The 13,391-nt window shown below is 37.5% G+C and overlaps 1 protein-coding gene across 1 annotated transcript in view; it reads left to right on the top strand.

Annotated features, from left to right (window-relative positions):
- LOC113886148 (solute carrier family 22 member 9) overlaps nt 1–13,391 on the top strand; it is a 26,069-nt gene extending 12,678 nt beyond the window's left edge. The window contains exons 6-10 of the mRNA XM_027532131.1: nt 7,630–7,745; nt 8,421–8,635; nt 9,950–10,058; nt 11,029–11,232; nt 11,840–13,391. Coding sequence (XP_027387932.1) covers nt 7,630–7,745; nt 8,421–8,635; nt 9,950–10,058; nt 11,029–11,232; nt 11,840–11,900 — 705 coding nt within the window. The 3' untranslated portion in view covers nt 11,901–13,391. The remainder of the gene's footprint in view (nt 1–7,629; nt 7,746–8,420; nt 8,636–9,949; nt 10,059–11,028; nt 11,233–11,839) is intronic.

The raw sequence follows: 13,391 nt of genomic DNA, 5'->3' as shown, positions 1-13,391 counted from the left end.
GTCTTCAATAGCTGCCCACATTGTTTGAGTGAATATTAAGAGAGAGCATGATGCTGCTGAAGGGACTGAACACAGATATTTCACTCAACAGAGGCAGAAAGCACTTAGTATGTATGATTGTAAAGACTGTGTATTGATCACCCTTTGTGTTAGAGAAAGTAAAAAACAAACAAACAAAAAAACACAACCTAATCCATTTCTTTCCAATTAACATTCCAATGGCTTTTTTTGTCAAGATGGTAAGTCAAGAAGAAGGGCAGCTTAGTGACCATGCAGAAAAGAGCACGTGAAAGTGAAAAACAGTCGTGTTCAACTCTTTGCGACCCCACGGACTGTACAGTCCCTGGAATTCTTCAGGCCAGAGTTCTGGAGTGGATAGTCTTGCCTTTCTCCAGGGGATCTTCCCAACCCAGGGACTGAAGCCAGGTCTTCCACATTGCAGGCAGATTCTTTACCAGCTGAGCAACCGGGGAAGCCCAAGAATACTGGAGTTGGTAGTCTATCCCTTTTCCAGCGGGATCTTCCCAACCCAGGAATTGAACCAGGGTCTCCTGCAGCAGGTGGATTCTTTATCAACTGAGTTATAAGGGAAGGCCATTATTAACTTTTTTTTGTTTGCAATGATAAGAGAATGGAAAGAATGCTAATAGAGACAAGGAGAAATCATCTGCCCTTGTTAATAGGAAAAAGAGAAGGTTAGGGGCTAGACAGTCAAACAAGAACAATAAAACATTTCTGCAAGTTCACTCATTGGCACATCTGATCAGTTTTTTGAAATCACTTTATTGAGGTTTTAACATACAAAGAACTGTACCTATTTAATGTACAACTTAATGGATTTGCAAGTTAGTATACATCTGAATATCATCACCACAGTTTATACAATAAACATATCCATTATCTCCTAAAACTTTCTCCATCCTTCTTTATTTATTATTTTTTGTGATAACACAATGTAAGACCTCCCACCACAGCAAATTTTGAGTGCACAGTACAGTATTATAACCCTAGACATAATGCTATAGATTCCTTTAGGATTGATTTATCTTGCTCAACTTAAACTTTGTACTTTATGATAAATATTGTCCCATTTCTCACATCCCCCAGCACCTGGCAAGCACTATTCAGAAACTCTCTGCTTCTTTGAGTTTGACTATTTTAGATTCCTTGTATAAGTGGTATCTGGTAGTATTTGTTCTTTTGCACATGGCTTATTTTTTGTAGCATAATATCCTCTAGGTTAATCACACTGTGGCAAATGGCAAAATTTCTTTACTTTTATTGCTGAATAATATACCATTTTGCATATATATAGATGGCACTTTCCTTTTCTATTCATCCATGAATGGACATTTGTTTCCATATCTTAACTATTGGGAATAATGATCCAATGAACATATGAGGGCAGATATCTCTTCAAGATCCTGATTTCAATTCCTCTGAATGTATATCCAGAAGAAGGATTACAGGATAACATGCTAGTTTTGGTCTCAATTTTTTGAGGAACCTCCCTACTGTTTCCATAGTGGCCACAGCATTTCACATTCCCAGCAACAGTGTACAAGGGTACCCTGTTCTCCACATCTTCACCAATACTTATTACTTTTTTTATAATAACCATTCTAACTGGTGTGCAGTGGTAACTCGTAATTTTGATTTGCCTTTCCCTAACAATTAGTGATGTCAAGCACTTTTTAATGTACCTGTTGGCCATTTGTTTGTGGTCTTTGCAGAAAGGTCTGTTCAGTTTGTATGCGCATTTTTTGTTGTCACTCAGTTGCGAAGTCATGTCCAACTCTTTTCGAGCCCATTGACTGCAGCAGGCCAGGCTCCCCTGTCCTTCACTATCTCCTGGAGTTTGCTCAAACTCATGCCCATTGAGTTGGTGATGCCATCCAACCATCTCATCCTCTGCCGTACCCTTGTCCTCCTGCTTTCAATCTTTTCCAGCATCAGGGTCTTTTCCAATGAGTCGGCTCTTCACATCAGGTGGCCAACGTATTGGAGCTTCAGCATCAGTCCTTCCAATGAAAATTTAGGGTTGATTTCCTTTAGGTTTGACTAGTTTGATCTCCTTACTGTCCAAGGAACTCATCAAGAGTCATCTCCAGCATCTTTTTTATTTTATTTTATTTTATTTTTTAACTTTACAATATTGTATTGGTTTTACCATATATCCAGCATTTTCTAAAGCATTAGTTATTCATTGTTCAGCCTTCTTTATAATGCAATTCTCACATCCATACATGGCTACTGGAAAAACCATAGCTTTGACTAGACAGAACTTTAATTGAATTATTTGGGTTTTTCACTACTGAGTTGTAGGAGTTTCCTATATATTCTGGATATTAACCCTCTATAAGACACATGGCTCACAAATATTTGCTTCCAGTCTGCAGTTGCTTTTTAATTTTGTCAATTATTTCCTAGCTGTGTAAAGGCTTTTCAGTTTGATATAGTACCATTTGTCTATTTTTGCTTATTATCTGTGCTTTTGGTGTCAGAACCAAAAAATCATTGCCAAGACCAATATCAACAAGCTTCTCTCCTATATTTTCTTTAGCAATTTTATACTTTAGGTTTTTAGTCTTTAATCTATTTAAGTTGATTTTTTATTTTCTTCACTTACTTTATTTTAATTGGAGGATAACTTCTTTACAATATTGTGGTGGCTTTTGCCGTACATTGACATGAATCACCCACAGGTGCATAGTGTAAGGTAAATTTCCAATTTCATTTTTTGCATGTAGATATCCAATTTTAATAAACACCATTTATTAAAGACAATCTTGTCCCCATTGTGAATTCTTGGCACAACTGTCAGAAATCAATTGTCTGTATATGCATGAGTCTATTGCTGGGCTCTCTATTCTGTTCTATTGGTCTATATGTCTTTATGCCAGTATCATGCTCTTGATACCTGTGGCTTTGTTATATATTTTGAAACAAGAATATGTGATGCTTCCAGCTTTGTTTCTGTTCAAAAATGCTTTAACTGTCAGGGGGGTCTTCTATATTTCCATATGAATTTTAGGGTGTTTTTTTTTCTATTTCTGTAGAGAATGTCAATGGGATTTTGACAGGGATTTATTGAACCTGCATATTGCTTTGTGTTGTATGGACATCTTAACAATACTAATTTGTTTAATCCATGAGCATGGATGTCTTTTAAGTTTCTTGTATCTGCCTTAATTTCTTTCTTCAATGTTTTCAATATGCCAGTCTTTCACCTCCTTGGTTAAGTTTATCCCTAAATGCTTTATTGTTTTTGATGATATTGCAAATAAGACTGTCTTCCTAATGTTATTTTTAGATAGCTTGTGGCTGGTGTATAGAAATACAACTGATTTTATATGTTAAATTTTTATCCTGCAAATTAACTGAGTTCACTTTTAACAACTTTTTGGATATGTGTTTAGGTTTTTCTACAAATAAGATCATGTTGTCTAAAAAAAAGATCATTTTACTTCTTTCTTTCTGATTTGGATGCCTTATTTTTTTCTTATCTAATTGTTCTGGCCAGAACTTCCAATTCTATGTTGAACTGAAGTGCAATCCTTGTCTAGTTCCAGATCTTAGAGGAAAATTTTTCAGCTTTTCATTATAGAGTATGATATTAGCTGTGGGCTTTTCATACATGGCCTTTAATGGAAGTTCCTTCAGTACTTAATTTGTTGAGAATTTTTGCCATGGAAGTGTGTTGAATTTTGTCAAATGCATTTTCAGCATTTATTGTGAGAATCATATGATCTTTAGCCTTCATTCTGCTACTTTGGTGTATCACATTTATTTGCTTGTACTGAACCATCCTTGCATCCCAGGAATAAAGCCCACTGGGTAATGGTGTATGATCTTTTTAATATGCTGTTAAATTTGGTTTGCTAACATCTTGTTGCTTATTTTTTTGACCATATTCTTCAGGAATGTTGGCCTGTATTTTTTTTTTCTTTTCTTTCCTTATGGTTTCTTTATTTCACTTTGCTGTTAGGACAATAGTGGCCTGACAAAATTAATTTAGAAGGATTTCTATCTTCTATTTTTTGGAAGAGTTTGAGAAGATTCATATTAATTCTTTAAATGTTTGGTAGAATTCATCTGTAATGCTATATAATATTAAGCTTTTATTTCTGGAATTTTTAATTACTGCCTCATGCTGTTTATTAGTTATTCATCTATTGAGGCTTTCTAGTTCTTCTCAGTTCAGTCTTTGTAGGTTATATGTCATATATTTGTGTTAGATTGATCCTTTTGCCATTATAAATTACCTTCTTGGTCTCTTGTGACAGTTTTTGATTAAAGTCTATTTTATCTATACAAGGTGACTATCCCTGCTCTATTTTGGTTATCATTTTCATGGAATGTCTTTTTTCATCCATTATTTAAAGTCTATGGTTTTCTTAAACTTTAGAAATGGAAAAACCTTCTAAATTCATTTTGTCAGGCCAATATGATCCTGACACCAAAATGAGACAAAGATACCATAAGAAAAGAAAAGAAAGAAATATAGGCCAACATTCCTGAAGAGTATAGCTGAAAAATCATCAACAAGATGTTAGAAAACCAAATTCAACAATTAAAAAGATCATACACCATTACCCAGTTGATGTTTTTGAACTGTGGTGTTGGAAAAGACTCTTGAGAGTCCCTTGGACTGCAAGGAGATCAAACCAGTCAATCCTAAAGGAAATCAATCCTGAATACGCATTGGAAGGACTGATGCTGAAGGTGAAACTCCACTACTTTGGCCATCTGATGCAAAAAGCAGACTCGTTAGAAAAGACTCTGATGCTGGGAAAGATTGAAGGCAGGAGGAGAAGGGGACGACAGAGGATGAAATGGTTGGACGGCATCACTGACTCAATGGACATGAGTTTGAAGAAGCTCTGGGAAATGGTGAAGGACAGGGAAACCTTGAGTGCTGCAGTCCATGGAGTCACAAAGAGTAGGACACAACTGAGTGACTGAAAAACAGGAAATGTAAAGCGATTCTCTTACAGATAGCAGAGAACTTACAGTGGGGGTCAAGCCAGGGTGTGCTGGAAAATGTTTAACACTTTAGTTACAGGAAGAAAAAAAAGCCATAGGTCTCAGATTTGTGGTGCTGATCAATTTCTGTGATGTGAATATTACCACCATAGTCAGTTTCAAGCCACCAACAGGATGGTAACTGCTTAACAAACTATCTAAAAATTTAACAAAGGGCTTTTATGAATTTTCACACTGATTCCAGGACACAACTGGGCAAGGGTTCAAACAGGGGCTGTTTCATGCATTTTAACCCAGGATAGTGTTATGAGTGGTATGAATATTTAGAAGAGGCCGGAGATTGAATTGCCAACATCTGCTGGATCATTGAAAAAGCAAGAGAGTTCCAGGAAAAGATCTATTTCTGCTTTATTGACTGCCAAAACCTTTGACTGTGTGGACCACAACAAACTGTTGAAAATCCTGAAAGAGATGGGAATACCAAACCACCTTACCTGCCCTTTGAGAAATCTGTATGCAGGTAAAGGAGCAACAGTTAGAACCAGACATGGAACAACGGACTGGTTCCAAATTGGGAAGGGAGTACATCAAGGCTGTATATTGTCACCCTGCTTATTTAACTTATATTCAGAGTACATCATGTGAAATGTCGGTCTGGATGAAGCACAAGCTGGGATCAAGATGGCCGGGAGAAATATCAATGACTCAGATATGCAGATGACACCACCCTTATGGCACAAAGTGAAGAAGAACTAAAGAACCTCTTGATGAAAGTGAAAGAGGAGAGTGAAAAATTTGGCTTAAAGCTCAACATTCAGAAAACTAAGATCATGGCATTTGGTCCCATCATTTCATGGCAAATAAGTGGAAAAAATGGAAGCAGTGACAGACTATTTTCTTGGTCTCCAAAATCACCGCAGATGGTGACTATAGCCGTGAAATTAAAAGACACTTGCTCCTTGGAAGAAAAGCTATGACCAAGCTAGACAGCATATTAAAAAGCAGAGACATCACTTTGCCAACAAAGGTCCATCCAGTCAAAGTTACAGTTTTTCCAGCAGTCATGTATGGATGTGAAAGTTGGACTATAAAGGGAGCTGAGTGCCAAAGAATTGATGCTTTTGAACCGGGTGTTGGATAAGACTCTTGAGAGTCCCTTGGACTGCAAGGAGATCCAACCAGTCCATCCTAAAGGAAATCAGTCCTGAATATTCATTGGAAGGACTGGTGCTGAAACTGAAACTCCAATATTTTGGCCACATGATGCAAAGAACTGACCCATTGGAAAAGACCCTGATCCTGGGAAAGATTAAAAGCAGGAGGAGAAAAGGCTGACAGAGGATGAGATGGTTGGATGGCATCATCAGCTTAATGGACATGACTTTGAGCAAGCTTCAGGAGTTGGTAATGGACAGGGAAGCCTGACCTGCTGCAGTCCATGGAGTTGCAAAGAGTCAGACACGACTGAGTAACTGAACTGAACTAAACTTACATTATCATCCAAGACGCAATCCTGACTCCTTTCTTCTAAAAGCCTAAGTCCAATATTTTCACTACTCAGGTTATAACTGAAAGGATCTTATTGCATTTGTAGGTACTCAGTTAAGGTGGGCTTTCACTTCTCTGAATTCCTCATGAAATTATTCCAATGGACTTTATGGTATTTTTTCATTTGTAGAGGTGGGATAAGAATTAAGACTATATTATTTGAATAACTAATAAATAGGTATCTGAGATAAATTGGATATAATTCCATATACACATTTATAGCCTCATGTATGGCCCTGGAAATCCTTGTGAGAGAAATGCTATTATTTTTCTCCACCTACTCTTCTCCTACTCTGATTCCTCTACTTGTTCTTTTTGTTGTTGTAGTTGTTTGGTCACTAAGTCATGTCCAACTCTTTGTAACTCCATGGACTGTGGCACTCCAGGCTTCTCTGTCCTCCACTATCTCCTGGAGTTTCTCAAATTCATGTTCATTGAGCTGTTGATGTGAATTGAGTTTTATAAATATTTAATCACATTTCTCAAGGTATATACCTAGCATATTGCAGGACTATTAAGTAACTCCATATTATAACCAGTTCTGAATATAAATCATTCTACTCCAAGATCTCTCCTGATTTCATCCTCAGATTTAACTCTAGGCATCTCATTCATGGAGGCACAATGTGCCAGGAACTCCCCAAAAAGTGACTGAACAAAGAACCAAAACAAAGAATCTCAGGAAATGTTCTTTTCCCTGAGATAAACAGTTTTTCTGCAAGGGACAGCCAGCTGATAGCCAAGCTTAGTTTCCAGGTCTTTCATGCCCATCTGGCACAAATGGAGCTTTGGACCATTATCCAAGTAAGCCTGATTTGATTCCCTTTCTTATCTGCATATCTGACATATAATCCCTTTCCAATGCCCTGCAGCCCTCTCAAATCCTGTGTTTAAATATTTTTGGTGCTACATAATTTCCTTCAGTCCCTTTTAACTCAGCAATTCTCTATTCATATCACTTTTACACCCATCATTACATTTTCAATGACTACATTTTGCAGTAGACAGAAAAGGAAGTCGTCTATCTTGTCCTCTATTGGGGGCCTCACAATGCCTACCACTGTATGACAACTGAACAGTTTGTTGTTGTTAAAGGTCCTGAGATCCGCCATGCAGGAGGAGCTGGAGGCAGCACAGATCAAATCTTCTGTGTTTGACTTGTTCCGCACACCCAACCTGCGTAAAAGGATCTGTCTCCTGTCCTTTGTAAGGTGGGCTTCACACAGTGTGTGAGAGATGTTAAAATAGTGGCGACATGAATCTATTCCTTATCAAAAGAGCAACATGGTGGGAACAGATCTGAGATAAAACAGAGAGAAAGCCATAATGATAACTACTGTGTTGAATAGTCAAAGGGTTATGAAAAGACTGGCCCAGAGCTAGGTATACAACATACAGTTCTGTTTAGTGTATCACCCTACCAAGTTCATCACTGGAAACAGAGGCTAAGAACTTCAGACATTCTCATGATACAATGTTGGCTTTAACTCTCTTCACTTGTTTGTTTTCATTTTAATTAAGGTAAAATTACAAACCATAAAATGAAGAAGAATATATAGCCTGATGAATATTTCCATATGTAAATATGCAACCATCACCCAGATAAAGATACAGAAAAACTCTAAAGCCCTGGAAGGTTCCATCATGTGTCTTCCACAAAAATACTCCAAATCCTCCTCCAAAACACAACAATAATTAGGAGCTCCAAATATATAACTATCTTATAGTTTTAAAATCATCACTGTGTAAGGAAATATTTCCTAAAACCTATCATGTTTTTATACTTTATACTTTAAAACCAACTGCTGGCTGCTTGGTTAATAGTTTGGATCATCACTTGTAAGACAAACCTTATGGTAAATGTTGTTCATCTTTGTTCACCACAGATTTGCAAACTTCATGTCATTTTTTGGTCTGATTCTCCACCTCCAGTATATGGGGAGCAATGTTTTCCTGTTCCAAGTTCTTTTTGGTGCAGTCAACCTCCCAGCCAATTGTGTTGCTTTTTGGGCGCTGAATCACCTGGGCCGTCAAGTAAGCCAGACACTCTTCCTGTTTCTTCTTGGAATCTCCATTCTGGCCATCACATTTGTGCCTCAAGGTGAGAAAAGAGCACAGGTTGAAATAAGAAAATGTCTTACCCCGGGTATTTGAAGACAGAATCTGAAGCCAGTAGGAAGTGAAGGCTAGGTTCTAAGGATTCTCCAAAACCAGTCTGAGGATTTAGGATAGATTCTGCCATTAAGTGGCTGTAAAATAGTTCAGACAGTTCAGACAACTAGTTGTCTTCATCATATCTGATATGTATTTGGTAATTGGTACCTGGGACAGCAATTGATCACTTACTCTTTGGCCAATCAAATTGTATCTCATATGAGGACGCAATACTGCCACTTCCTCTGTCTGGTCTCTTTCCTATTACAACAGTGTCAGTGACACTTTACTACCTGACTCTATGTATCCACTCATGTGTCCGGAATTAGGTCACCATAACTTCAACCTGGTTCCAGGTTGTCATCTTGACTCCACGGTATTTTTAATCCCTTCCCTTCAGCATAGTAGATGTGTAGAATAGGGGAAAATGCATTAAGCTGTTAAGAGCCTCTCTTAAAATCCATGTTACTAAATTAAATGACCATATGCAATGAATAGGGGAAGCCAGATGGTCACCATGCTTCAGGTAACTCCCAGTGCAGTGGCATTTATACAGGATCCCATCTTGAATATCAGTTTCAATGCAAATGTGCTGCCTTTCAACAGAGCCCACTCCAACGTTGTAACACTTTCATGATTTTTTTTTAAATGGGATAGAAAACTGACTGTCTGAAACATCTTTCCAGAGGTTTCCAAAGTCTATTTTTTCCCTAAAACAGATCCTTATTCTTGAATCTTAAAATATTATTCTAGATCAGGCAATTTTCTAGCTTATCCATTAACATGAGCCCCATTCTTTTATGATTCTTTACTGCATTACTAGCCCTATGTCAATATTGTATAAACACACAAGTTTTAAAGGATATTGATGAGTCTTAACATCTGTCAGTAATTGCTCATATGATAGTCCTATGTTATATATGAAAGACAGAGGAGACACTGGACAGAATAAATGAAAGCAAACCTTTTCTGGGATTTTGATTTTGTCACCTCCTCTGTCTTTAGGAAACTTCTAAGATCTCTGATATGCAGATACAATTGATTCAAATACTCAGGTTTTTAAATTCTCATTAAGCTGTAATATACAGATAAGTCACATTTCTCAGCTATTAGTCTCTGCACATTTTCCATTACATGTATTTTCTCTACCATGTATTTAACACATGCAAATGTTTCCAACTGTGTCTTTTTCACTTATAATTTGGGGGATGTTGATTTCTTCAGCTCAGATTTCCTGAGTCTCACTGATCTTCTTCTCCAGAAATGCAGACCCTGCGTATGGCTGTGTCAGCTTTGGGAATAGCGGTTTCTTCTGTGACTCTCATGTGTTCTTTTGCCCATGGAAATGAACTAACCCCCACCGTTCTCAGGTACACAAGCTCATGGAAGCTCTAGCAGAGTCAAAACAGACCTTTCCCAGCTAATTAAGACTTACAGAAGGAAGAAAACTAATCTGAATCATTATCAAAAGCATTGATTATAGTAGTATTAATAATAAAAATTAGAGCCAAAATTTTAATCAAAATCTCAATTTTGTTAGGCATGTTATGCCCTTTAATGTATCATCTCCCATAACCTGCTGAACCATTACGGTGCTGTGGGTAAGAGTATTTTTAAATGACAAAGACTTTTTTTTTTTTATCTTTCCACCTTATTTTATTCAAAGTATAATTGACTTGCAATATTATGTTAGTTTCAGGTGTACAAAATCAAGATTCAATACTTTTATACATTATGAAATGATCACTATTCTAGGACAAGTTACCATGTGTAATCATACAAGTTATTACCAATATGATATTATTGATTATTTTCCCTATGCCGTATGTTGCAGTCCCACCAGTTCAGTTCATTTCAGTCATTTAGTCATATACAACTCTGCAGCCACATGGACTGCGGCATGCCTGGCTTCCAAAGACTTTTTAAAAAACACGTGCACTTGAAAAAATTTGTGAGCAAATAAGAGTATATTTTAAATGTAAAAATACATCATTAGTCTTCATGTGTCTAAATACTGCTCTGATGTCTCCCATGCCTGCAGGCATGCTAAGTTGCTTCAGTCATGCCTGACTCTTTGTGACCCTATGGACTGTAGTCCACCGGGCTGCTCTGTCTACAGGATTCTCCAAGGAAGAATACTGATGGGTTGCCATGCCCTTCTCCAGGGGATCTTCCCAACTCAGGGATTGAACCTGAGTCCCTTACACTGGCAGGTTCTTTACCTCTAACTCCACCTAGGAACCCCATGTGGTCTCCCATAATCAAAGCAAAATAATACATCTCATATTACATGTATGAATTTATACCAGATTATTTTTGTATTGTTGTTTTCACTCCAAGGGTAACAGCTTCAGGATTCTTGGGAATTGCTTCTAATATTGGGGCAGCCCTGGCTCCCCTCTTGATGATCTTAACAGTGTATTCCCCCCACCTGCCCTGGATCATCTATGGAGTCTGCTCCATCCTTGGTGGCCTTGTTGTCCCACTTCTACCTGAAACCAGGAATAAGCCTCTGCCTGACTCCATCCAGGAAGTGGAAAAGGAGTGAGTAAACCCCTGCTTGTCCCTTACAGTTGCTATGTGATACAGGTCTGTGTTGAGGAGGCCAAGGCACCATACAAGGTCATTGTCCCCAGGGGAAGGCTTACATCTAGATTTCTCTAGGTGGTCAGTGCCTTCACTTTAGCTACAGCCTCATCCCTCCTCACAGTGACCTCAGACTTCCCCAAGGCTCCCTGGACCACCCAGACCAGCACCAGTAGGCACCAGTAGGTTTAGTGATGAAGAAGTCAAAATTAGGTGCCCTAGTGTAACATAAACAACCCCTGAAGGTGTTTTACAAACATGCACAGACTTAAACATCAGATTCTCGCCCCTCAGGCCCTGGCAGCCCTCAGCCCAGTGAGGGCAGTAAGCTCTCTGAGATTACTGGTGTATGTAGGTCTGTGACCTGCCATGGTCACTGAAGCAGGTCCCCGAGGGAGACCAAGGAGAGGGCAGGAGCCCCTCCTCTCTCTAAGATGACAATATATCTTAGGAGAAGGAGTCCCAGACCAATACAATCCATTTTCTCTAAAGAATTTAAGGCATAGGTGCCTTTTCCATGTTTTTTAATCTTGTTCTTTTGTTGTTTTCATTGTATTTGCTCTAGGAGAAAAGACTCAAGAAAAGCAAAGCCAGAAGGTACTTTCATGAAAGTGACACAATTTTAAGGAATTCCATTCCAGGCACTATCTGCTAATCAAAGAGCAAGATAAACAAGAAAAATTGGGGTCATTCACAAATACTGGTAAAATTTGGAAAACAAATAAATAAAAACATGTAATAGGAAAATGGACCTCATTTACAATTGCAGTTCTAAGTAACTACATACAAAATACCTATGACTGATCATAATATGAAGTTTGAGGAAAGTCATGATGCTTTTAAAGGAATCATAATAAAACATGTATGTTTCTGGATAGAGAGACAGAACAGCATTAAAACCCATTGATTCTGTTCCAATTAATGGCACAGTCATTGATGGAATAATTATTAGGGGAACAACTTGAAAAATAGTTACAAATTTATCTACAGGTTAATAATAGGCAAGATTCAAAAAATGAAGTTAATGGAGGGAAGGTGGTGCAAGTATTTGGGGCAGTACAGGCTGAAATGAAATGCAAATGCATTTACAACTCAAAAGACATCCAGAATAGGTTTGTGGCATGTAGAACACTTGAAATTTGGAAACTGGAACAGCATAAATCACTGATGGAAATAAATGATTATGTAATAAGTATCACTAACTAACTTTGGAAATAAATGACTAATAATTACCTCACTCCAGTACTCTTGCCTGGAAAATCCCATGGATGGAGGAGCCTGGTGGGCTGCAGTCCATGGGGTCGCGAAGAGTCAGACATGACTGAGCGCCTTCACTTTCACTTTTTACTTTCATGCATTGGAGAAGGAAATGGCAACCCACTCCAGTGTTCTTGCCTGGAGAATCCCAGGGACGGGGGAGCCTGGTGGGCTGTTGTCTATGTGGTCGCACAGGGTTGGACACAACTGAAGCGATGCAGCAGCAGCAGCAGCAATTTAAAAAAGTACTCCACATGTTTAAAATGATGAATGGAACAATTAAGTCACATTATTCAATAGAAAATGTGGGTACAATATCTCAGGATTAAGAAAATTTTCTGATTAGTAAAAACAAATACCAGCAGTTTAAATATAGGTATATTTGACTAAATACTCATTTAAAACCTCTATTGGACAAAACTCTAAAAACTTATGGGATAAATCTAGAAAAATATTAATATTCACCAAAATGATAAAGTACCTTTAGGATATTTTACTTTCTTTATCAGTTTCTGTATTCTAAGTTTTAAAAGGATAATGCAACATTTTAAAATATTGTACAGTCATCAAAAATAAACTGAAAAAAGACCAAATAACAATTTTCAAAATGATTACATATTAATATGTGGGATTCTAATAATCATGGAAAGAATATGTAATTCAATATTAGATGGTCAAAAGGCAAGAACATATACTTTTCAAAAGAAAAAAAACCCTATGAGTAATAAATTTATGAAAATGTACAAAACCACTGGAATTTAAAGACATACAAACTAAATAAAATACCAACTTTTATTTTCCAAAAGAATGTAAATGAAAATTTGTAAATTGATGGTTGAATTAGAAAATAACATGTGCCA

The sequence above is a fragment of the Bos indicus x Bos taurus genome, chromosome 29 (genome assembly GCF_003369695.1).
Source record: "Bos indicus x Bos taurus breed Angus x Brahman F1 hybrid chromosome 29, Bos_hybrid_MaternalHap_v2.0, whole genome shotgun sequence".
Lineage (NCBI taxonomy): Eukaryota > Metazoa > Chordata > Mammalia > Artiodactyla > Bovidae > Bos > Bos indicus x Bos taurus.
Note: the sequence above shows the minus strand (reverse complement) of the source record. Positions and strands in the feature narration are given on the sequence as shown.